Here is a 27,109-nt window from a genome sequence, read left to right as displayed (position 1 = left end):
TGGTATGACTTAGCAGATTAATTCTGTTCTTTTTGTCAATAGTGTTTGGGGGCTCTGTGTGGTGGTGCAGCTGGTTGAGTGCACATGTTACAGTGTGCAAGGACCTGTGTTCTAGCCCCCGGTTCCCACCTGCAGGGGGAAAGCTTTGAGAGTGGTGAAGCAGTGCGTCAGGTGTTTCTCTGTCACTCTCCCTCTCTATCACCCCGTTTCCCCCTATATCTGGCTGTTTTATCCAATACAGATAATTTTTAAAAGTTATAAATAATATTTGTCTGGATTGAAAATAAAATATATGAAAGGATATAGTATAGATGAAAACATTGATGAAACATGTTTCTTCCTAAAAAAAAAAAAAATACAAGCGGCTCCCCACCTGCAAGAGGGGTCACTTCACAAGCGGTGAAGCAGGTCTGCAGGTGTCTATCTTTCTCTCCCCCCTCTGTCTTCTCTTCCTCTCCCCATTTCTCTCTGTCCTATCCAACAACTACAACAATAAAAAACAACAAAGGCAACAAAAGGAAAAATAAATAAATAAAAAATATAGGAAGTGTTTAATGATTGCTTGAGAAGCAAACCATAATAGTCTTGAATCTTTACTAAACTGTAACTTTGAAAACTAGTTTTGAAATTACTTTTTCTAGAATTCTTCCACCTCCAGATGATTCATTGCCTTAAGGGCATTTGCAAATGGAAAATACCATTAGTTCTTCTTCATCTTCTACCATCAATAGAGCAATTCTTTCATATGTCCTTGAGCAGCTCTCATTGACATGACTCATAGCACTTCTTCCAAATCCTCACAGCTAAACAATACTCAGTTTTATGTCAGAGTTGGATCAGAACTTGGAAACTAGACCTTAATGTTCTTTCATCAATTACTTTGTAACCTTGGGTAGATCATGTAAAATTTCTGTCTCTTGGTAGTCTTTTCTCAAAATGTTGATTGCAACGGATTTTTTAAATTGACTGATGCACATAAAACAGACCTTGACACATAACAAGCATTCACTCTACATTTCAGCTATTCACATTTTTCTGACAAATGCTACAGTACTTACTTCATCAACTGTCACTCTGAAAAAAAATATCTTACCACTTCACAGTTTACATAAACCATTAAGTCTGATGTAGAGTCTTTTTTTTTTTTAACCAGATCACAGCTCAGCTCTGGTTTACAATAATGTGAGGAACTGAACATGGGACTTTGAAGCCCAGGGCATGAGAGTCTCTTTGCATAACTATTATGTTATCTAGCCCTACAAACAATTAAGCCTGAATGCTCACCTATTCTCCTTTATAAAAAAAATTTATGTGTTTATAATTTAAAAGAGACAGAGGGTGTCGGGCGTAAGGATCCTGGTTTGAGCCCCCAGCTCCCCACCTGCAGGGAAATTGCTTCACAGGCGGTGAAGCAGGTCTGTAAGTGTCTCTTTCTCTCCCCCTCTCTGTCTTCCTCTCCTCTCTCCATTTCTCTCTGTTCTATCCAACAACGAACAACATCATTATCAACAATAATAACCACAACAAGGCTACAACAAGGGCAACAAAAGGAGGGGAAATGGCCTCCAGGAGCAGTGGATTCATGGTGCAGGCACTGAGCACCAGCAATAACCCTGGAGGCAAAAAAGAAAAAAGAAAAGAAACAGAGAAATTGAGAGGAGGGGGAGATAGAGAGGGAGAGAGAAACAGAGACCTACAGTCCTGCAGCACAATTTGTGAAGCTTTCCCCCAGTTGGAGACTAGGGGCTTGAACCTGGGTCCCTGTGCATTGTAATGTCTATACTTAATCAGGTGTGCCACTGTCTGCCCCCACCTCCTATTCTCATCCTGCTTCTTTTCCTGCTGACTTTTCTTGTACAATCCTTATAATTTTAGAGATTATTCATCCACCACAGAGTATTTAATCTAGTTATGTATTACATATAGATCCCTCCAGGACTTTAATTATTTCCTGTCACAAGGATCTTCAACATCGCCTTCTTCAATGATTCTATCATTTTGGCTCATAACTCTGTCTAGGACTCTCATTTAAAAAATTCTATGGGACAATCACTTTGGCATTTTCTCATAAGCTCGTATAATTTTAAAATACAATCAACTGATCATACTCCTAGGTATTTAATCGAATGAGCTAAAAGCTTGAATCCACACAAAACCTGCACATTAAAATATGTGTAGCCACTTTTGGGGTTTCTCACAAAGTTAGTCATGATCTTAAAATGAAATCTAATAACTACATGCCCAATAAATTACCCAAATAAACCAAAAACTTGCAACCACAAATAATCTGCACACAAAATGCATGTGGCAGCTTAATAATTTCCAAAAATTGAAAGTAGATAATGTCCTTCAACAGATGACTGTATAAACAAAGTGTGGTAAATGCATACACTGAAGAGTTAATGAGACAATAAAAAATGAACTGTTAAAAATATATGGAAGAAAAATAAATGAAAATTGTATAATTTTGTAGAAGAAATCTACAAAGATATCATTATTTCTAACTACGACAGTCTGGAAAAGGCAAAACTACAAAAACAATGAACTGTTTATTGGTGTCTAGGAATTAGAGAGGGATGAGTAAGTGGTATATAAGATTTTTGGGAAATAAAACTGATATTGTATGATATATGACATTAAATTGTATATTAGTTGTACTAATATATGACATATTAAATTGTTCAATACAGTGACTTCTAATGTAATGTATTTGGTTAATGATAATATTAGTATAGTTTCACCAATAATAGCAGATGTACTATGTCAATACAAGTTGTTAGTACAAGAAAAAAGAACTCTTAGTTGGAAGAGACAGGCTATCTAAGAATCAATTTTCTGTTAGTTTATTTTATACCTAGAACAACTGTTAGAAATAAACTCTAGGATGTGGGTGGTGGTGTGCTTGGTTGAACACATGTGACCATGCACAAAGACCTCAGTTCAAGCCCCTGGTCCCCACCTACAGGGGTCAAGCTTCACAAGTGGCAAAGTAGGTATCTTTCTCCCTATCTCCATCCTCTTAATTTCTCTCATATAAAATGTAAAACAAATCTGTATATCAACAAAAATCTCTGTATGGCATATACACATGTCAAGATAGTTATGTAGGGAATGCTTCTACCTGATGGAATGAGGTCTCAAACAAGGTCTTCTCCATTCCATGGGTCACACTAAAATCTTTGCTTAAAATGTTATGTTTTTGTTTGTAAATACTTGGATGTAAAGGGATGATTTTTCTACTCATATTGCTTCACTTCACTCCTCCTCTACTTGTGTTATTGTCAAAATAGAAAGAAAGGAAGGAAGAGCAAGAATATCCTAACCATATGTAAGCATTTGATTTTGAGAATTTAAAATGGCAGACACCAGTGGGAGGAACAAAATCACCCAAGTGTAGTAATTGATAATAACAAACCACATTTGCTCACATAGTGATTCAAATGTCCTTCCTCAAGTTACAATTGACAAATTCTCAAGACTGGGTGGTTTGAGGGACATTCTTACTGCGACAGAAGAAGACTGATTTTCTTGTGGTTACCATTTTAAAATAAATTCTCACATCCGAGAACTTTTCAGCTTTCTGTCTTGCCGAGTTTGCACCCTTCTTAGTTTACACTTCTATTAATTCTCCTGTGCTCCTTTTGCTAAACCGGGAGGATGGACTCTTGACCTCCTTGCTGGAGGTGAGAATGATGCCAGAGTTCCTGACTGCTCTGCGGTTCACCGAAGCTCCTCCTCCGCAGACCAGCCCTGCTTCCAGGTTGGGAAGCAGGACAGGGGACACTCGTGGGGTGCAGCGCCAAGGAAAGGAAGACGACTTCCGAGGGCTGAAGGGGCCGCGCAGGGGTGGGGGTGGGGTGCGGGCAATGAGGAAAGTGGACCCTTGTGGACACCCAGCAGCTATTCACCCTGCCGCCAGCCCTAGTCTCCCGCAGGGCCTGCGGGCGCGGGCTGCTGTCCACAGTGGGAGGTGCTGAAAGCAAGGAGAGGGCGCGGGGGCGGCGAGGCGGACAGCTTCTGGGAGCGCCCCCCTCCTCGCTCCGCGGAGCCTCCAGCCCTCCCCTCCTCCCGCAGCCATGTTCCACGCGCCAGGAGGGGCGGGGGACAGGAAGAGAGAAGGGGCACCAGGGCGGAGAGAGCCGGCTTTGCCTTGGGGAAGGAGGGGATGAGAGTTGGGGAGAGCAGAGGGAGGAGGAGGCGGCGGCTAGCAAGGAGCCAACGTTGGGTCCTGCAGTAGGACTGCCAGAAGCCACCATCATGGTGAAGAGGAAGAGCTCCGAGGGCCAGGAGCAAGACAGCAGCCGCGGCATCCCCTTGCCCATCCAGACCTTCCTGTGGCGGCAAACCAGGTGAGGGGCGCAGAGGGCGCGCGGCGGGTCGCCCGGGGCTGGGGGCGCTCCGGGGGCCGCCAGGGTCGTCAACCACTGCCGCCGCCGCTGCTGTGAGGCCGCGCCACAGCCTGCAGCTCCCTCTCTGGGGCTGGAAAGCAAACCCTTTGCACATGCTTAAAAACACACATTAAAAAAATATTTCAGTGAAGTTTGACGACAAGCAGATTGGCAGTTGTCGAATAAATATATACATTATCTAAAGGGTAGGAGGGCAGAGAACCTAGCAAGAGGGGGCAGGGAACTAGGGAAGATAATTATGAGTGATTGTGCTCCTGCGTCCAATTCCCCCTCCATCTCCTGCTGTAATTTCAGCCCGGTGACCTGTTGTTTTTTTCCAGCTCCGGGTTGGCAAATATCTGCTGTGCCCACTTGTTAACCATTTTTGCTCAGATTCAGTCTGTGTAATCTTCTTGGCTACAACACTCAGGAGAAAGATTTTTGATGAAGGATTTTTTTTTCTCCCTAAATAAATCTAAAACCAGTTCCAACGAACAGCAAACATTATCACCATTATTATTATTATGAATTTATCACATAAAAGTTAGAATCTGGAAATCGTGACCTCAATCTACGTTCTTTTTATTTTTTTTTCATTCGTTTTAATATGACTGCTCATAAGAAATGCACCACTTCTGACCACTGACAATTTAGAATCTGATTCCAAAAAGTCTTCAGAATGAGAGTAGATACATCCAGATGTAGAAATCCACATCTCTCTCATATTTGTAATTACATATGTAGAAGTAAATGTCATCAGCTGTTCAACACCTGCTCATTAACAGTCTATAAGGGGTTATGAAATTTGAGTTTTAAAGTATCATGTCTTGTTCATTAAAGACAAAAAACATGACATAAGGGCACTCTAGCAGTAATTTTATTTTTCTTTGTGACTGAATTTTTTTTAATCTTTCAGTGCATTTTTGAGGCCTAAACTGGGGAAGCAATATGAAGCCTCCTGTGTGGTATGTGCTATTCACTATTTAATTATCATTTCATATTATGTGTAGTGATTTTAGTCCAAAGGAAGACATTAAATTGCATTTATGGTATATACTAACTCAGAGAAATATTATTGAGCATATATGATATACATAATTTTGGTTGATAGGATAAAGCAATAATGATAATATAACATATAATTTTCAATGTAGTGGGAGTGGGGTAGATAATATATAAATAGGTAAAATACATAAAAAGCCAGATGATAACCATGCTATGTAGACAATCAAGCAAGGAAGACAATTTGGAAACTAAAGTTTGAGTTTCATTTTACAAGTGGTAGATGTGACAAGAATTATCTAATGTGACATTGATCAAAGACTTGAGGAAAGAGAATGGAGAATGACTGAAGGAATAGCAGAGGGAAACAAATCTAAAGGAACTTCACCAAAATTAGGAAGATAGTAGAAGAGAAGGTGAAGAGATAACAGAGACTCAGGTGGTAGGTCTTGCCATACAAGTGAGTTAAATAAGATCTTTTCATCAACAAAAACAAGTTTGTAAGATGGGCAGTTATGAACCTCTTAAAGTGATATGCAATTCTGAACTTTCATGTCTTGATTGTTTTTGCAAGTCTGAAATTGGATAATATAAATTATTATGAAAACACTCCTTTTTATACTTATGTTAATGGGGTGTAATTGTCTGTAGATCCTAAGGAAATCTCTTATCCCGACAAGTTCACATTTTACACATTGAGGACAAGCAACATGAATTCATGAAACAAAACTGAAATGGACTTTCCACTAAAATTTGCTGTTCACTTGCTGGTCTTCCTGACTGCATATGTTATAACAAGACTTATCTGCTAATGTGACATTGATCAAAGACCTGAGGAAAGGGAATGAGGAATGGCTGAAGGAATAGCAGAGGTAAACAAGTCTAAAGGAACTTCACCAAAATTAGGAAGGGTAAGGTAGTAGAAGAGAAGGTCAAGAGATCCAAAAACAGAAGTCTCTTCACTTAGATAGTGACATGAATGTCTACAAATGGCTACATAGGTGATCTTATAAGGAGTTTTGAAATGTATTAGAGTCACAGACCATATTGAAAGTCAGTTAGAGAGCTAAATACAGAGACACACATACACATATATGTGTGTATATGCTTAAGTATGACTTCAGTTTGATGTCCTTCAAAATTGTTAAGATATTCTTACTAATGCAGCTTTTTGTTAAGGACTTTTTGATAGAGTTTGCTGTTGTCCTTAATTCAGGTTAAATTAACTTGACACTGAAAAATCTCTGTGTACAGTTATACTAGCTGAAAATAATGCTGACTTTTCTTTACTCTATAGCAAAGATATATCTGGCATTTCTATACAATATTTAAAAAAAATATTTTATTTTATTTATTATTGGATAAAGTCAAAGAGAAATTGAGAGAGGAGGAGAAGATAGGAAAGGAAAGAGATAGAGAGATACCTGTAGCCCTGCTTCACCACTCGTGAAGCTTTCCCTCTGCAGGTGGGGATTAGGGGCTTGAACCTGGATCCTTTGTACTGTGAGCACTTAACCAGGTGCACCACCACCTAGTCCTCATATCTGCCATTTTTAATAAAGTCATGGTATTAAAAAAAAAAAAGAAAATCACTCATCCACTTATAGATAAATAGGGATGTAAAATAGAAAACAATTTTTAGGGTTTGAGCATTTATGGAAATTTCTATTAAAAACACTTAAGAAATTGGCATTAAGTTCCCAGGACTCTCTAAGATTGTAAAATATATAACTCGTTCTCTAAGATATATTCATCAGGATGGCATGAACTCTACAATCTTTTAATGTCTAACTTACTTACCCTTTATGTAATGAATAATTAAATATCTAACTGTAGAAGGATTTAAAGTTTGCCTCTGTCTTTATGAATTTCTTAAAATAAAATAAAATAAATAAAAGACTGCATCTTTGATTACACTCTTTACTAAAATTTCATCATGCACTTTGCAATGATGATGAATTTAATATCTTCCTTTAAAAAAAATTAGTGGGGAGTCGGGCTGTAGCGCAGCGGGTTAAGCGCAGGTGGTGCAAAGCACAAGGACTGGCATAAGGATCCCGGTTCAAACCCCAGCTCCCCACCTGCAGGGGAGTCGCTTCACAGGCGGTGAAGCAGGTCTGCAGGTGTCTATCTTTCTCTCCTCCTCTCTGTCTTCCCCTCCTCTCTCCATTTCTCTCTGTCCTATCCAACAACGACAACAACAATAATAACTACAACAATAAAAAAAACAACAAGGGCAACAAAAGGGAATAAATAAATAAAGTAAATAAAAATTTAAAAAAAATTAGTGCCACTGGGTTTATTGCTAGGGCTCGGTGCCAGCACTGAGTTTACTGCTACTAACAGCTACTAGCAGCCATTTTTTCTTTCTTTCTTTCTTTCTTTCTTTCTTTCTTTCTTTCTTTCTTTCTTCCTTCCTTCCTTCCTTCCTTCCTTCCTTCTTTCCTTTCTTCCTTTCTCTCTCTCTCTCTCTGTGTCTCTCTTTCTCTTTCCCATTTTATTTGGTAAGACAGAGAAAAATTGGTAGGAGAGGGAGCGAGAAATATAGACACCTACAGACCTGCTTCACCACTTGTGAAGTGTTCATGTCCCCCCCTTCCTCACAGGTGAGGAGCAGGGACTGGAATGCTGGTCCTTGAGAGAATCTCTGTATTTAAGCCAGGCCTTCCTCCTCTCCCCCAGGTGTCCTAATAATTCCTGTATTGTTGGGATTATATTATCATTACCGTGTAGTACAAGTACAAACTACTTACCATATGGGGCATCACATCAAGTAGCAGTCAGATTTTTATCAATATTCCTACAAATCAAATGTTAAATTGCTTCCAATGTTTAATAGCTATGCTTTCCCCAATACATTGATGTCCTTCCAACTTCGAGAGAGAGAGAGAGGGAGAGAGAGAGAGAGAGAGAGAGAGAGAGATCTGAACAGGTTAAACTTTTTCCAGTTTGCTTTAGTTTCTGAAAAAAGCATTCCTGGCCAGGATAGAAAAATGAGTAAATTTTTTTAAAAAGTATTTCTTTCCCTCCTTTCTTTCTTTCTTTCTTTCTTTCTTTCTTTCTTTCTTTCTTTCTTTAATAAACAAAGCTATCTTTATGAGTATAGGCATTAATCAAGGAATACTTTGTACCAGATCATTGATGTAAAAATGACAAAACTCAGGTGGAGGGTAGATAGCATAACGCAGAGACTCTCATGCCTGAGGCTCCAAAGTCTCAGGTTCAGTCCTCCACACCACCATAAACCAGAACTGAACAGTGTTCTGGTTAAAAAAAAAAAAGAAGAAGAAAAGGAAAGAAAGAAAGAAAGGACAAAACTCAGAGATCCCCAAGTTGAAGTAGTTGAAAGGGTTATATTTTATTTGACACCTGTTGGATATTGATGTGAATTCTGTTTCTCAAGACAGTTTTTACAAAATATATTTCACTTTCATCTGCATCTGTGATAGTCCCTTTGAATAATTTACCTGCATTTTATTAAATATCCAAAAATTTCATGAGTTAAGTGTGTTATACTTTTGAGATGAATTTATTTTGGTGGAAATGAAAATCATTTAATAATTTAAGCCATATACTTTATATCAAAAATCTGAAAAATTGATAATGGGAAATAATAGAAAACTATCACTGATCCACTGAATGTCAACCTATCCAATGAAAAAGCAATATGAGAGCACTCTAGAGAGAATTTGGTCCATTAACTTGCCTTTTAAGTACCTTGAATTTCCTTCACAAATTAAAATCTAGTCTCTTATTTCACTTGCTCTTATGTTTCTTTGCATCCACAGTCTTTTGAACGAGTGCTGGTAGAAAACAAGCTGCATGGCCTCTCTCCAGCCCTCTCTGAAGCCATCCAGAGCATTTCCAGATGGGAACTGGTACAGGCCGCTTTACCTCATGTCCTCCACTGCACTGCAACTCTGCTTTCAAATAGGAATAAGCTAGGTTGGTGCTTCTGCATATAGTATCTCACTGTCCTTTGTGTTTGACATCTATAGAGCAACATTCATTAGATAATTATTATTTCCCTGGCACTGTGAAGGCATTGTCTTCATTAACTCTCATAACTACCTTCCCTTAGTGATGGTCCTCCTATACTCTCCATTCTACTTTAATAATTGAAATGTTGATATATTCTCTTTTGAAAAATTAAAATATTACATGGAAGCTAAAGAGTTCATTCATAGGGGGTCAAGCAGTAGTGCAGGTAGTGCAGCAGGCTAAGCACACGTGGCTCAAAGCACAAGGAACAGCATACGGCATCCCGGTTCAAGGCCCCGCCTCCCCACCTGCAGGAGACTCGCTTCACAAGCGGTGAAGCAGGTCTGCAGGTGTCTATCTTTCTTTCCCTCTCTCTGTCCTCCCCCCACCCTCGATTTCTCTCTGTCCTATCCAACAACAACATCAATGACAACAATAATGATAATGACAAAAACAAGGGCAACAAAATGGGGGGGAAGGCCTCCAGGAGCAGTGGATTCATAATGCAGGCAAAGAACCCCAGCAATAACCCTGGAGGCAAAAAAAAGAGTTCTTTCATGATGAATTCTAGCCAGGGTTGTCATTTTTTTATTTTATTTTATTTTTTGCCTTTCTAACTCCTAAAGCACCCTTTTCTATCTTGGAATACTGTGTGTGTGTTGTACATATGCGTTTTCCTTTTTTAGGTTATTTCACTGATGGTTTTTCTTTTCTTATTTGGCAAACTGTCATAGCTTTCCTGCTCTTAAGTGTACGTGCTCTTTTCTATTCAGATACCCTACCCCTCAGTTTGGTCTCTGCTCAAGTGTTTACTCTTTAAGGAGGGAGATTCCTTGGTTAATGACCGGAATATCCTCAGAGACTATGCTTTTAACTATTTTGATGCTATTTTTTGATCGGTATCATATAGAACAGGTATGATGCATGCAGCTTTCCTCCCTCCTATGACAACATGGCACTGTGCAGAGACCAGTCAATTTAAAAGCCCCAACCAAAAATGAACCCTTATAACAGTGTTTGTAAGACATTTAGAGAAATACAAGTGTTTTCTAGAAAATCAAACCAAAGTTGATGTACATTTTTTAGTTGCAAGCATTTTCTTTATTATTATTATTATTATTATTATTATTTATAAAAAGGAAACACTGACAACACCTTAGGATAAGAGGGGTACAACTCCACACAATTCCCACCACCAGAACTCCATATCCCATCCCCTCCCCTGATAGCTTTCCTATTCTATAACCCCATAATGTGCAGAAAGTGGAAGGTCTGGCTTCTGTAACTGCTTCCCCACTGAACATGGGTGTTGACAGGTCGATCCATACTCCCAGCCTGTAGTTGATGTACATTTTACTGGTCACAGAGTTTGTCTTAACCTAGCTTTGTGATTTTCCTATACAGGCCACCAGGATAAGTTGGGTGTTGCTGAGACAAAACTCCTTCACACTCTGCATTGGATGCTTCTGGAAGCCCCCCAAGATTGCAACAGTGAAAGATTTGGGGGCACAGATCGAGGCTCTAGCTGGGGTGGCAGTAGCAGTGCTTTTATCCACCAGATTGAAAATCAAGGCTCTCCAGGGCAGCCTTGCCAAGGCAGCGCCAATGATGAAGAGGAGAACAACAGAAGAAAGATCTTCCAGAATTCCATGGCTACTGTGGAGCTCTTTGTGTTTCTGTTTGCTCCTCTTGTCCACAGGATTAAGGTAAGTTAGAAAGTTAATATTAGGGCTAAAATGGGGCAAAAATGAGAGTAGATTTACTTCAAATAATATTCCTTTTTTGCTTGTGCATGTGTTTTCATGGCCTTATAGCAAGCTGAGATATGAAAAATCTTATTTCTAGATTAGCTACCAAACTTTGTCCTAATTATACTAGCCTCCATATATAATGTATTTGAACATCTCCAGTGGTTCTCCATATGCCTCCAAGGTAGTATCCTACAGATTAAACATGGCATATATGATCAAGAATGACCTGGTAAAATTCATCCTTTAGCTAGTCAATTGTCAATACCTATTTATAATAATCCCAGTAGAATCCTAAAGAAGATATGTATAAATGAAATCTATTTCTGTCTGAGCAAGGTATTTACTCTTTGTAATGTAATTAGAGAATGTATGGTTTCTAGATGAGGGATTTCAAGCTTGGTACTGTGGGCCTCTGGGGTCACATTGTACTTTCCACATTCATATAGGAACATGGATTAGATGATTATATAATTCTTTGTTGTGGAGCACTGTCCTATTTATTTTAGACTGTTTATATCCTTTACACATTAGATGCCATTAGCACATTTTCCTTGACTTGTAATCACCATAAAGGACTCCAGGCATTGCCAAATGTCTCCCTGGAGATGGGGACAGGGTGAGGGTCATCCTTGCTTTGGAACCACTGCCCTAGATCTTGTTTTGCCTACTGGTTGATTATAAGGCCCTCTATGACTATGCTTTTCTTTCTCATTCTTATTATACTCCCATGATCCACTCCTTCTGGTGATTTCTGGTGTGCTTTTCTGGATAGAGATACCTTTCCTTTGCGTTTGCTTTTCAAAACTCCAACTCCAGTCAAAGACCAAATTCTGCCTTTTCAGTACTGCCCAGAGAGCTCCATGCACCTGAGGGGAAACCACACACACACAGTCATCTAGATGCATGTTTCTACAGACAGTGTGCAGCTCCAGTATCTGGCTCCATTTCTCAGTCTTTCCTTGACTTTCATTCAGTGCGTACACATTAAAGATTGAGGTTCATTTAGGACACCGCACTGCAGGGGGTATGGGAGGCTGAAATCCCGTCAGGACATGACCCTGTGTTTCCTTTTCTTCACCTCCCATTTCTACTGCACATCTGATACTTGCCTCTGTTTTCCTCTATGATGTAGAAGTTTCACATCATTTCTAATAATTACACATAGGAAGGCGGGTGTCTCTGCTTTCATTTTACTAAAGAGGAATTTCAGGTCCAGAGAGGTAATAATAAGCTTACACATAACTGAGATGGCATTCCAACTGAATTTCACTTATCTTCTAAAGAATTAACTTCTCCACGTCAGTGCTGGAAGTCTACCTCACATAAGGTCACAAATAACTTCAGACTGAAGGGACCTATTCTTTGTTTTGCAGTCCTCATATTGTAAAACCTTAGATGCACTGAAACTGTTGTCATGCCTTCTAGAAATCGACTATTCCTTTGTTGAAACCACGCTCTGCCAGTTTCTCTTGTATCCCTGGTTGGTTTTGCTGTTTCTATTGAGAGCTCAACTTTTTTTTTTTTTTTTTTTTTTTTGCCTGTTCCTTTACCACTATGGTTTCCCAAAGTTACATCCAGAGCCCTTTGTTTCTCTCACTGGTTCTCACTCTTTGAATGTCCTCTATCATTTGTCATTTACTATATGTGTCTCATAGGCTGGCATCAAGTAACTGCTTTTCTAAACTTGACTCCTGATGGTGGGCATGGTGTGGCAACAGGCAACTGTACTCTTAAAGCGTTACCTCAGTAAAAAATAATAAATGATCAAACAAGCAAATAAATAAACTAGATTCTTCTCCCAGCCTCTAAAGCAAATTGCCAACTAGTGTTTTCAAATAGATGGTCTATCTGCATTTCAGAATTTCCCTTTTGAAACGACTCCTAGTTCTGATAAAGATGTGTGTGTATGTTTATCTATGTGTGTGTATGTCTATGTATAAAATGGAACGAACCCCCTAGGTAAACTTAAGAACTAGGAAATATCTGTGGTTATACCCAAATCCTTATCTGCACAGTCCATTAGTCATAGTCCTCCATTTTGTCTGGGAATACCACATTGTGAACTGTTTGACTTAGATCAGTTCCTGGCACCCTATTGTGCCAGAACCAAACAGTACCCTGCTGTTCACTCTTTTTCTCTCCTCTCTTATAATCAGTTAATAAATACTTGTTAAAAAAAGTCACCATCAAAACAATGTCTTCCCTGAGCATCTTCTAGTCTAACATGCCCATTTATTTACCTTCTTGACTTCTTTGCACTATGAGAGCAGAACCTTTTTGTCAGCTTTCTTTCTGGGTGGAGCCAAGAAGCTGGAATAGTACCAGGTACAGAATAGGTGGTCTGTAAATATTTGTAGGGTGAATGTTAAATGAATTTGACCAAAGGCTTATTTGTTTTCCAAACTTCTACCTGGGGTCCTAGGACTTTTCCATCATGGACACTATTGTATTGCCAGAACTTCAGTTATTGCTTACAGAAGAGTCTTTTCTGTACCAATGTTTGGATTAATTCAGGGATTTCACCAGTCCTTCCAATTGAAGCCTCTTTTGAACAACCTTGATTTACAATTTTTAAAATCACTTCCCACCTCCTCTAGGTTTTCTCTGCAATTTCTTTCTAGCAACTTACCCTTCTAGATCAATCATGACAATGCATGAGTCACCAGAGGGGAACTTCTAATTTGAAGTGAGGTCTGGGGTGCCCACATTTTAAAAGCTCCCAGGTGGTAATAGTATGCAAACCAGGGTTGCAAATTGCTGCCCTAAGTGAATCCCTGGGTCTCCTCTGTGTTCATTAATATGCACCTGCATCCACTGCTTCCATCTCTGCCTTGTTATGAAAAAAAAAATGAGTTTTAAAAATGTTTTCTCAGGATGCTATCTATTTGTGTGACATCTTTTTCTAAGATGCATTTCAAACATCTCATCTTCCCATAACGATGTAATGACACTAAAACAGTGCTCCCCAGAAGAAAAGTTACATTGTAGATGAACCAAGTGTAGCTTCTAAAGTCAGCTCAAATCACCAACTTGTTTCTTTTCTTTTTTATTTATTTATTATTTTTATAACAGAGCCCTACTCAGCTTGGGCTTATAGTGGAACTGTAGATTTAACCTAGAACCTCAGAGCTTCAGGCATGAAAGTCTTTTTTTTAATTTAATTTTTTTACATTTATGTATTTATTTTCTGTCAGTCAAAGTTCAGGGCGCCAGTATGCTGGGCTAGCTTCGCGGTGGGAGACAGACGACCAGGGACACATGGCTGAGTGGAGAAGCAGTATTTCTTTATTCACAAGCAAACGGTTCAAAAATATATATCTATTTATTTTGTGTAGAGACAGAAAGAAATTGAGAGGAGAGGGAGGAGAGTGAGTGAGTGAGAGAGAGAGAGAGAGAGAGAGAGAGAGAGAGAGAGGCTTATAAAGCTTATAAAGCTTCCCTGCTCAGGTAGGCACTGGAAGCTTGAACCCAGGTCCTTCTGTACTGTGATGTATACTCAACCAGATGTGCTACCACTGGGCCCTTTCTCCAAGTTAAGCACCTAATTCCTATTACTTTAGTAAGCATTGTGATGATGCCATGATCTACGGAGAAGGGAGAATGTGTGATATGTCACTGTCGAGAGATATGCAAGATGGAGAACGCAGCATTATAAAATAATATTCAGTGAGGGTAAAACTATGTGCTCCTGATTCCATGAAATAGCAAGAGAAAGCTATGGACTAACAAATAAACATTCAAAATAGTCAGTATCTGAGGATACAGTATTGCCTTTGTAGAGAGAAAGAAGGACAGTTAAGCAGCTAAAAAGAACCACAAGTAAAGATATCTGCCAAAGTTCTTGTAGCAAACAGACCTTGATCAGCGCTGACATGCAGCAATAATAGCGTTGTTTGCTTTGCCTAAATTACTGATTTTTCCCAAAGCAGACAACTGTGATGTCCAGTGTCATTTTAGATATAATTTCAGGACCCGGTTTATTCTAGAAACACTCATTTGATTGATAATAAATGGTACAGAAGACCAACCCATTAAAAAAAAATTACCCTGTGGATGATAGATCTTGCTCTGACTGATTGGCCTTTTCAACCAGTTTTTAGAAGCTGGTTATTAGTCATACATCTCCTCATCCTCCAGGAATCTGACCTCACATTTCGACTGGCCAGTGGACTTGTGATATGGCAGCCCATGTGGGAACACAGACAGCCGGAAGTCTCTGGCTTCACAGCACTGGTGAAGCCCATCAGGAACATCATTACAGGTTTGTGGTCTGAACACTCCTTACAGGAGTGAGGGTGATGGTGGCATGATTTCCTCTCTTCAGAAAAAAATTATTTATTTAATAATGGGTTACACATATGCAAAATATGGGGTGCAGTCCACATGACACCTAACACCAAAGTTCTTTCCCCCACTTCCCATCCTACCCCATAACCACCTATTGTTCTCACATAGTTTTAGAGAGAGTTTAGACAGTTTTTTTTTTTGGAAGTTTTTTGGAAGAAGCCAAGAGAAGATGGGATAGACATTATCTCCAGGGAGTTATGTAGATGCCCTGGGGACTAGATTTAGTCACCTTACACCAAAATACAAAGCAGGCACACATATGTTATGTGATTTAAATGCCCTGTGCCTCAGTTTCTTCATCTGTAATATGGAAAATAAACTATAACATTATTAGTATGGCTATTTAACACTAACAAAGACTTACATTAGTATCTGTTTTGCTACCAAAAAAAGAAAAATTCAGAAAAGGGTTTTTACACTGGGCTTTATCTCAACAGCTTGCCATATGGATAATTAAAATTCAAATAAAGATATGCATACAGATTGATTTATTTATAAATTTTCTTTCTTTATTTAGTGGAAAGAGATAGCCAGAAGTCAAGAGGAAGATAGAGACAGAGAGGGAAAGAGACAGAGAGACACCTGCAGTCCTGCTTTACCACTTGCAAAGCTTTCCCCCTGCAGTTGGGGATTGGGGGCTCAAACCTGGGTCCTTAAACATTGCAACATGTGCTCTCAACCAGGTATGCCGCCACCCAGCCCCCGTGCATACAGATTAAAAAAAAAAACTCAAAAAATACTACTTAGTATTTGTTTCACAATGAATATTATAGAGGCATTTTGCCCTGAACAACTTGCTTTTTTCGTTTTATTAGATAGGACAGAGAGAAATTGAGAGAGGAGGAGAAGACAGAGGGGGAGAGAAAGAGAGACACCTGCAGACCTGCTTCACCGCTTATGAAGTGACACACCCCTCACCCCTAAAGGTGGGGAAGTAATCAGCTCAAACTAGGATCTTTGAGCAGGTCCTTGAGCTTTGTACTATGTGCCCTTAACCTGGTGCACCACCGCCCTGCCCCAGCCCTGAACAAATTTAAGACATCATTAATTCTGGAGCTGGATTGCTTGGACTTGAACCTTCCTTTAAGGGTCAAGAGATTTAGGCAAATTCAACTCCTTATGCCCTCATATCTTCTATAAAATAAATCTCACAATATAACACATTATTATGGGTTATTGTAAGAACTAAGTAAGTTTACATGTAAAACATTTCAAATATGACTTTGCAGGCTAGAGTTGAATAAATAAATAACCAAACTAGAACTTGAATGGTCATTAGGTATTATGTAGATGTTGACAGTTATTTCTAGTGAACTTTCATTTTAGTTAGCTATTATTATTTTTTACATTTTTTTATTTTCCTTTTTGTTGCCTTGTTTTTTATTGTTGTTGTAGTTATTATTGTTGTTGTCATTGTTAGATAGGACAGAGAAATGGAGAGAGGAGGGGAAGACAGAGAGAAGGAGAGAAAGATAGATACCTGTAGTCCTGCTTCACTGCCTGTGATGTGACTCCCCTGCAGTTGGGGAGCCTTATGCTGGTACTTGTGCTTCGTGCCACATGTACTTAACCTACTGTGATACCGCCCCACTCCCGCCCCACTCCCGCCCCACTCCCTGTTAGCTATTATTTTTAGTCAGCTTTTTAGTAGCTTAACTTATTGAGTCACACTGAAAAAAACAGCTCTGTTGATTTAGAAATAGTTTTAAAAAATTGACTATATGACTTCTGTTACACTGTTATTAAATCTCTCTTTTTTAAAGTTCATACTGATTTGTTAATATTAGTTCTTTATTTGAAACTAAATATATGAAACAAAATGCAGAACAAATCTTGTACAGTTTGTGATGGGACCCTCTCCATCTTTGCAGCTAAGAGAAGCTCTCCTGTAAACAGCCAAAGTCAGACCTGTGAATCACCCAATCAAGACACACAACACCAAGAGGTGAGTGTATTATAATCAAGAGAATAAGAATATAATCACTCCTTGGACATAGTCATTAAGAAGGAAAAGACATGAGCTCTAGATTGCTACCACTGAATTTCAAAACAGGTTTCCCCTCCTGGAATATAAAACAGTCTCTGGTTTTCTGTCAAGTCTGGAGCATAATTTTATTCACCCCCCAGAAGTATGGGGGGTTCTGAAATAAGACAGTGCACAACCAGTGCTTCCCCCCCAATGGCTCCTGTTACTTATTTCCATGATTCAAGTTCAGCAGCAGTGCTAGTGAGCATTAATTATACCACATGAAGTAGAGCATCGTCTTGCTCTCAGTCAGTTATTGAATGAATGTTCATTGGGTCATCCCGATATGAGTAGGATACTGCTTCAGTGGTTAGAAAAAAGCAAGGGGGGAAAGGAGGCATAAATTACAGTTTATCCCTAAAAGACTCTGTCGGTTGGGGCCAGGTATCGGGCTGTGCCACGGAGAAGAGAGAGAGGAGGTCCGAAGCAAGTGGGGTACACAAATCTTTATTATTGGATGGGGGGTGGCTCAGGCCGCGTGGAGTCAGCCGACAATGGCCGTCCCCACTACCTCACCACCGGGCAAGAGGAAGAGAGAGAGAGAGAGAGAGAGAGAGAGGGAGAGGGAGGGCGCCAAGAGAAAACCCGGGGGGGGGGGGAAGTGGGAGAGCTTTTATTGGGCAACAACCAGGGGTGACATGTGGGGACAGGATTGGTTGAAGGGGGCACTGCTAGGATTTCGCGGGGCATGGTAAAACCTGGGGGCAGAGACTGCATCAGAATAATTCCTCAGCATCATCTCCTCCTTTCCCTTTATATCTAAATGGACACAGTTAGGAAATATTCCATATGAAATATGGAATGGAGCAGGCTTAAATGGGGCGGAGACTGCATCAGAATAATTCCTCAGCATCAAGACTCTAAAGTTTCATGAGAATCAAGACAACATAACTCAATGCAAAATGAATTTGAGAAAGAAAGACATGAAGCTTAAGTAGTTCAAAGATGTATAGAAATGTAGACTGCCATTAGCTTGCAATGCTGCTAGATTCACTTCCACTTCGACATGTGCAAAATGTAGTTTCCTGCCTTTGGTCAAAATTGAATCAACTTTCCAACTCATACATTACTGCCAGTGTATCATTTTTTTTTCTCAAAGCAGGATATTTTGGAGTTCTATTATACTTACTATCTACTGAGCAATTTGCTGAGGGTAGACATCAATTTATATGTTGGATTTTATCTGTTACAAAAATGTCTTTCCTCACCTTATGGTTTTAACATCTTTTAAAGTCAAGTATGGGGAAGAAGGCGCAGCTAGTATTAGCATCTCTGCACACACACGCTAATCCTATAGCAATGGATGCTCCTGTCCTCAGTCCATCTACCAGAATCCAAAGGTCTTTCCTGCCAATGATCTAATGATATATAAGAGTATTCAGATACAGATAGATTGACTGCAGGTAAGATACATGTTTATTGACGAACTGGAGAGGACAGAGAGAGAATAAATGAAGAGGACAATGGAAAGGACTATCTCTTCCCTCTATTTGCTGATTTTGCAAGGGGGAGAGAGAGAGGGAGAAAGAGAGAGAAAATTGTAAATTATCTACCTTTAGTTTCGCATGCCTCTGGGCACTTTATCTGTCAGTTCTTAAGAAAAGAGACTATTTGGAGATCATTCTATCCTGGTTTTTCTCTCCCTGAGCAGCAGACTAGCCTTGGTTCTCACTCCCCGGGTATCAAGACACAGACATCAGAAGAACATGGAGAGACATTGAACAAAAGTCTTTTGGGTTTTTGTTTTTCAGGTGTCACTAAATCTTTCTGGCTCACTATCCTGTGTTTAATATTATATCCTCAGAGGTTCTCTTTATTTTCTATAGCTAACACAACCCTCTAAAGTCAGGCCCTCATAACAAAACTGCATTTTGAACTACTAAATTGAGTCTTCTACTTCTGGTCTCTCCTGCTTCACATAAATACCACTTAATGATGCCTGGATCATCTTCCTAATGCATCATTTATTTATTAACTTATCATTCCACAGAGCTTATATGCATGATGCTGTCCTCTCCTCAGAGTCCTTCCCCTCTAGGAGCCTCTATGGACTCTGTTCACTCTCTCAAGACCAAACTTCTCTTCCTTTGTATTTGTGCTTTTCACCACCTGGCATCATCCTTCACTTTTTATAATTTATTTTTATCTAGGGCTGTGTACACCTGCTTGAGTACCCTTACTACCATGTTCAAAGACTTGAGTTCAAGTCCAATGTCCCTACCTGTAGAAGGGAAGCTTCACAAGCAGTGAAACAGTACTACAGGTGTCTCTCTTTCTCCCTCTATCTCCACTTTCCCTCTCAATTTCGCTCTGTCCTATCAAATAAATTAAATAAACATTTAAAAAATATTTTATTTCTTTTTGGAATGGGAAAGACACTGAGAGAGAAAGGAGAAAAAGAGTGAGACAAAGAGACTGACGGAGCAAAGACAGCCTGCTCAGCTTTGACTTGTGGTGGTGCTGGGAATTGAACCTGGGGCCTCAGATTCTCAGATACAAGAATCTTGTGTAACCATTATGCTGTCTCCCCAGCCAGTCATTCTTTTTCTTTTTTTTTATATTTATTTATTCCCTTTTGTTGCCCTTGTTGTTTTATTGTTGTAGTTATTATTGTTGTTATTGATGTTGGCGTTCTTGGATAGGACAGAGAGAAATGGAGAGAGGAGGGGAAGAGAAAGATAGACACCTGCAGACCTGTTTCACCGCCTGTGAAGTGACCCCCCTAGAGGTGGGGAGCCAGGGGCTCGAACCGGGATTACGACCCTCCTTGCGCTTTGTGCCACGACGTGCGCTTTGTGCCACGACGTGCGCTTTGTGCCACGATGTGCGCTTTGTGCCACGACGTGCACTTTACCCGCTGGCTACCGCCTGACTCCCCCAGTCGTTCTTCTTAAGTGATCTTATTACGCTTTATTTACTCTTTAGTCTCTGATTCTCTCAGGGTATTGATTCTAACAGAACGTTCTCTTTACTCACAGTTGCCTAAGTTTTGACTTCCTTTTTAAGAACAAATTAATATATTAACTCCCTAAGAACTCTTGTCTAATAAACCTGCGTACCTGCCCCTTATGTTAACCACTGGAGGCTTACAAGTGGTTAGCAAGCACTTGAAATATGCCTGTTTAAGAGGACTTAATGGGGGTTGTATTGCTATGTGGGAAACTGGGAAATGTTCTGCATGTACAAACTATTGTATTTACTGTTGACTCTAATCCATTAATCCCTCAATAAATTAAAAAAATCCTTTCACCTAAACAAACCAAAAAAAAAAAAACAATATGTCTGTTCTGAATTGAGATGTAGTGTAAGTATAAAATACACATCAGATTTGGAAAGCATATTATGAAAAAAATTACTGCTAATAATTTTATTCTGATACATATTTAAATGATGAATGGAGGCTAGATATGATATATTAAAACTGACTTCATCCTTTTCTATTATTAAAAAAATCCTAGAACTGATTCCTGATTGTAGCTTGTATCATATCTTTCTATCAGACACACTACTCGGTCAATACATTTCTATTTATCTATCTCAGATCTTACTAGTAAGCTCTTGAGTTCATGGTATAGGTTCACCTTTTTTTTTTTCTTCACTGTAGGCTCATCTAATTTTAAACTCCTGTTAGAATGCTTATGCTAAGGGACTCTGATCAAGTTCAGAGAATTATTTCATGGAATCTCTGTATTTGTTTCTATGCCTTATAGCAAACACGTTTTATTTCACATATGAAAACAGGAATATAGTGGCTAAAATACTATGATTCCTGAGTGTCTTTATCCTTTAGTGAATAATTCTCTAATACTAAGAAAAAAAACTTACATTGCCTCAACAATATTACAGTTACCAGTCAAATGTACTTAAGATAAACTTCACTCAAACAGGAATGGCTCAATTTTTACTGACAAAGTCAGAGCAAAGGTCATAGTATCTAGCTCAGAGAATGTAATACATCTCTCCTCTGAAGAATGAGGGGAAAATTTGAACTTCGCACTTCCACTTCCAAGTTCCAGCCGCCATTTCATTATTTCGTAGTAAGCTTGATAAGAAAGATCTTAGACCTCTTTTCAGTTTGCCTCAAGTTGGTGTATCTTTGATGAATTATGGTTTTCCAGCTTGTCACCCATAGAAACTGGATATGGAGATCGCTTCTAGGCCTTTTGGCTAAGATCAAGTGTAGAAACTGGATATGGAGGTGAAAAAGAAAAGAACCAGGGACAAAAGTATATGAAGTATATGAAAGCATTTAGCTTAATCTTTATAGAGACACATTGCTCTTTAGACGTCCGATGTTACTTCTTCAATAAAAGAGAAAATCCTTTGCTCTATAATATTGTGTTTAGCTATCCTGCTGTTTTTCTAATTTAAAAAAATCATGTGACTGGATAGCTAACTCTAGAGGATGTACCTGAAGAATCTAGAAACTGATTTGCTATTTCTACCTTGAAAAGGGAGTCCAGGTGGTCTGTGAAACACTCCAATCAGATTCCATCTCACCCAAGGCCACCATTTCAGGCTGCCACAGAGGAAACTCCTTTGATGGAAGTTTGTCTTCTCAAACCTCCCCGGACAGAGGACCATCACAGTCTAGGTATGTGACTACAACATTAGGGACAAAAATTAATTCTTAGTCACCAAAAGTTAAAAAAAAAACAAAACATTTTACTGTGGGGGATAGTTAATGGTTTACAGTACAGTTGTTGGCACATCAGTAAGACCCCTACCACACTATGAGAAAGAAGCATCTATCAAACACTCTGACCCCCTACTTGGTTCCTTTTCCACCATCATGCACCAGGACCCCAAAACCTTCCCTCCCCCACTTTTCTTTCCCAAAATCCTTTGCTTTGGCACAATACACCCAACCCAGTTCATAAAGATGTCTTTTGAGTTACTTGTAGATTCTCTGTACTTTAAAATGTGTTCAGTGTGTGCTACGTGTATTCATATTCTGTGTCAAGATTGTTAGGTTTGTGTGGCAGTAAAGTGTTAGAGTTACAAAGTATAAAATATGTCAAGCAGAGCCAGGAGATCAGATAAAGAAAAGCTTTTAACCAGGCAAGAAGAGTTAAGGAGTGACGGACTCTCCATGGCTGGTTAAAGGCCCTTAGAATGGAGAGCTGCCCTCAGGGTAGGTTGGGGGCATTTTTATATTGTTCAGGACTTGTTTGCTTTTAGCTTCCTGGTACTTGGATGTTGATATTGTCCCAAGTTTCATGGTCCAATTCTAGTTGGAAATGTCTGGTATAGATAGTCCTTTTGGCCTGGAGGTTGGTTTTGTTTCCATTCTGGTTGGAGATTTCCTTTGTGTGTGTGTGTGGGGGGGGGGGGGTATTCCTATGTGGATGAAGGGTTTACTTTTCTGTTTTCAGTGAGATAAACTCTTCCCATGAGATTAGGGAGTCAGGTCTCAGCATATTTCCTTCAAAGATATAATTAGTTTAATAATTTCAGAAAAAATACTATGAATGGCTCTTATTTAAACAAACTTAGGTGAAAGTAGGATATGCTTAACTTCATGAGCTGTTTGAATTATATATTATTTTAATATTTAAATGCAGAAACACAAATGCTGTCAAAAGATCATGATGCAGGAATATAGGAATATAAAAGGATTTGCTTTAATGTGTAAGGAAACATTATACCAGTAGTTCCTATTATTATTGTTGTTATTATTATTATTATTAATCAAAGCACTGCTCAGCTCTGGCTTACACCCGGCACCAGATGATCACTTCATGTACTTTTTGTCTTATGTATTTTCAATTCTGGATATTTTAAAGATTTATATTGATGTAGTTTGAAATGATGTCGTTTTGGACCGTGGTGGTGGTTAGACATACAGAGAACCTGTGAGAATAAGTAAGCAGACAGAAACGTTATAGAAAAGGTTAAAGCTTATTAGACTGGGAAAGTCAAGAAATAGTCACCTCTGTGCGTAACCAGTAAAATACCAACTGTCAAGTAAATGCTGGGAAGGATCTGTACTCATGTCTGTAGTTTTCAGGATTATGTTCTTTTGGGTTTGCTCAGGAAAACCACTTTTTCCTGCCTTGTCTTATGAGGGAGGAAGGGTTCTTTCTATCAAGCCTTTCACTGACTGTGGGCCACAGCCAGGGGTGCATGATGGGAACCTCTCCATCAAATCTCTTAATCAAGGTGGGCTGCAGGTCTCAATGCCCTGGGGAAGTTTCCAACACTTTACCAGTACTGGAGATATTTTGTTCACTTAACCAAGTGGCTGTGTTTTTTTTTTTTAATAAAGATGATTTTTTAAATTAAATTTTATTTTTTTCCTTTTGGTTGCCCTTATTGTTTATCGTCGTCATTGTTGTTATTGCTGCATTGTTGTTGGATAGGACAAAGAGAAATGGAGAGAGGAGGGGGAGAGAGAGAGATAGACACCTGCAGACTTGCTTCACCACCTGTGAAGCGAACCCCTGTGCAGGTGGGGAGCCGGGGCCTCAACTGGAATCCTAATGCAGGTCTGTGTGCTTTCCGCCATGTGCGCGCTTAACCCACTGCGCCACTGCCTGGCTCCCATGACTGTGTTTTTGCACAATTTTGCAGTTTAGGCTGCCACTTCGCAAAAGCCATGTTCATGAATTTATATCATAGCATTTATGATCATACCATTTGTGCAAATTTTTAATTCAGGTTTCTTTCACTTAGCATAATAGTCTGAAGTTCAGTCACATCCTGGTTCATTCCTTTTTATTACTGAGTAGTATTCTGTTATATACATATATTACATTTCGCGTATCCATTAGTCAGCTAATAGACATTTGCAGTTTCAGGGCTTTTTTTTATGGTGAATAATGTTGCTAGGAACATTTCATACATGTTTTTGGGATATGTTGCTAATTCTGTTCAGTAGGCTCCTAGGGGTGGACTTGCTTAATTGTATGGTAAAATCGTGCTGAATATTTTTAAAGAAACTGTGAAAATAGTCTCCAAAGTAGTTTCTATATGCTTGTTCATGTTGTTGTTTTATTTAATTATAGTAATTCTAGTAAAAAAAATCTCATTGTGGTTTTTATTGAAATTTCCCAGTTGCCGAACAAGTCTACATATATTTTTGTGTACTTATTAGCTATTCTAATACTTATTTGTTGAAATGTTCATTCAAATATTTCGCTTTATTTTAACTCAGGTTTCTGTCTTCTTATTTAATGATAAGTGTTCTTTATTCTGGGTAGAAGTCTTTTAACAATAATTATTCCCAAATTGTTCTCAGTATTAGCCTTGTCTTATTCATATTTGGTAATGTTTCAATAATCTGCTTCATCTGGCAGCAGGGTACATGTATGTGTTGTTTTAAAATATTTATTAGAATTTTTAAAAATATGTAAGGAGTCATATGGTAACAACTTTTTAATGAAAGAACTACTATGTTGTGCTTTAAAAATTAATATATAGTTTTTTGGGGGGTGCCAGGCAGTGGCACACCTGGTTGAGCACACATGTTACAATGCACAAGGACCTGAGTGTAAGCCCTCCTGGTTCTCCCCTACAGAGAGAAGGCTTCATGACTGGTGAAGCAGGGTTGCAGGTGTCTCTCTGTCTCTCCCTCTTTCTCACTGCTTGTTTCTATTCAGTAGATAAATAAATAAAACTTTTTTTTTTTAAAAAGAGCTTTTCTTTTTTTATGCCTTCACTGGACTTTAAAAATCAAATGGTTCAGTAGAATGATGTTGTTTTATGGTTAGGAATATGAAATTTTGACAACTTAAATCACATAAGCTGGGATTATTTGTGTTCATCTACCAGGTTTACTTTACCCAAATCAATGGTGATAATCAGCACTTAAAACCATATCATTTTTAATATGGAAGGAGCCCTGTGAAGATAACCAGTCCAATCTTATCTACTGATACAGTAATACATTGAGCCACTTGAACAGTTTCAGCAATGAGAAATGTAATGCTTTCAGACCAAATTCATTTCAATTTTAGTTAATTCTCTTTAGTGGCATGACCTTCTAATATTAGACTATGTTTTGCTCGTCTGTGGCTCTCAGTTTAGTTTTCTACCACTGCGTAACAAAGTATAACAAACTTACTGACTTAAGGCAATGCATATTTATTATATTCCAATTAATGTATTCATCAAGCAAGACACAATTTAACTGGGTTCTCTGTGCTGGGGTTTTGCCAGGCTGAAATCCAGGCAGATTCATCTGAGGCTTGACTGGGAAAAGAGCCACTTAAAAGCTCCCTCAGTTTGTTGGCAGAATTCATTTCTTTGTGGTTGCAGGCCTGAGATTTGTGTTATTTTAAATTTTTATTCTTTTAGGATTATTGTCAGAACTGCTCTCAATTCCCAGAGGCACCCACAGCCATTACCAGAGGCACTGTCTGTAGGTTTTATCACAGCAAAATGTCTCTGAAACTCAGCATGGCAGAGAAATTCTAATTCCCGTATGCCAGCACAAAGCTTTTATGATAGCAGATAAACACGGAAATGACAGCACACTTCATTTGTCATACAAAATAATCTAATTATGGGAGTGGCTACCCATCTGTTATCTGTTATTCTGTTATCTGTGCTCTTATTCTGTTGGTTGCAAGGCAGTCACAGGCTCTGCCCACACTGAATAGGAGATAACTTTAAGGTCTCACCCACAGATGAGAGACCCCCGGGGCAGGGAACTAGGTGGTGACACACCCAGTAGAGTGAACATTTTACAATGGGCAAGGAATAGGTTCAGACTCCCCAGTTTTCTCTCTTTCAATGTCTGTGTCTCTGCCGAAAAAACAAATGAATAAAAATAAAATATTTTCAAAAAGAAACGCAGGGGCAGATCCCCTCATTGTGTCCTCTGCAGTTCTTTTGAATATGTACAACTCTTCCCATATTAATTTTCTACTTATTCCAAAGTAACTGTCATGATGACTGCCTTCCCCCACCAAGTCTCTCATTTTATCTGATGACAACATTACTTGACTGTGTGAATTATGAAGTCCATTATTAAATTGAATTTGTGGAAAGGGAGACATACTAAAAAAAAAAGATAACAGAAATGTTTGCAGGACATACTTTATGTCCCATGGAGTGAATTTCATGTTTATATTGTTATCATGAGCTATCACGTTCATTAATATATGTACCTTTAATAACTGTACTCTTCCCTAAGACTGTGAAAAGCAAAGCAAAGGGTTGGGATGTGGTCTCTTTTTCTGTTGTTTCTTTATTTTATTTTTTTATTAATATTTATTTCCTTTTTTGCCCTTTTTTATTGTTGTAGTTATTGTGGTTGTTACTGATGCCATCGTTGTTGGACAGGACAGAAAGAAATGGAGAGAGGAGGGGAAGACGAAGAGGGGGAGAGAAAGACAGACAACTGCAGACCTGCTTCACCGCCTGTGAAGCGACTCCCCTGCAGGTGGGGAGCCGGGCGCTCGAATCCGGATTCTTCCGCGGGTCCTTGCGCTTTGTGCCACATGCGCTTAACCCACTGCGCTACTGCCCAACTCCTGTGTCTTATCTTTTTATTTTATTTGGGGAGTTAATGGTTTTCAGTACAATAATTAACACAGCCCCTCATCTCCCTTGACTGGTGTCTAGGAGAAGCACTGTCCTACCCATTTTCCCCCTTCCCCAGACAGTGC

The 27,109-nt window shown here is 39.1% G+C and overlaps 1 protein-coding gene and 1 pseudogene across 5 annotated transcripts in view; both read left to right on the top strand.

Moving 5' to 3' along the window:
- The first annotated feature begins 3,870 nt into the window (after positions 1–3,870).
- Positions 3,871–27,109, top strand: part of UNC80 (unc-80 homolog, NALCN channel complex subunit) — a 257,506-nt gene continuing 234,267 nt past the window's right edge. For all 5 annotated transcript variants that reach the window (XM_060193977.1, XM_060193975.1, XM_060193974.1 and 2 more), the window contains exons 1-7: positions 3,871–4,349; positions 5,305–5,353; positions 9,179–9,335; positions 10,776–11,077; positions 15,260–15,383; positions 17,341–17,414; positions 21,950–22,089. In XM_060193977.1, coding sequence (XP_060049960.1) covers positions 4,258–4,349; positions 5,305–5,353; positions 9,179–9,335; positions 10,776–11,077; positions 15,260–15,383; positions 17,341–17,414; positions 21,950–22,089 — 938 coding nt within the window. In that variant the 5' untranslated portion in view covers positions 3,871–4,257. The remainder of the gene's footprint in view (positions 4,350–5,304; positions 5,354–9,178; positions 9,336–10,775; positions 11,078–15,259; positions 15,384–17,340; positions 17,415–21,949; positions 22,090–27,109) is intronic.
- Positions 21,643–21,820, top strand: LOC132539562 (U2 spliceosomal RNA; annotated as a pseudogene).

This window comes from Erinaceus europaeus, chromosome 7, assembly GCF_950295315.1.
Source record: "Erinaceus europaeus chromosome 7, mEriEur2.1, whole genome shotgun sequence".
Taxonomy (NCBI): domain Eukaryota; kingdom Metazoa; phylum Chordata; class Mammalia; order Eulipotyphla; family Erinaceidae; genus Erinaceus; species Erinaceus europaeus.
This window is presented reverse-complemented; position numbering and strand designations above follow the sequence as displayed.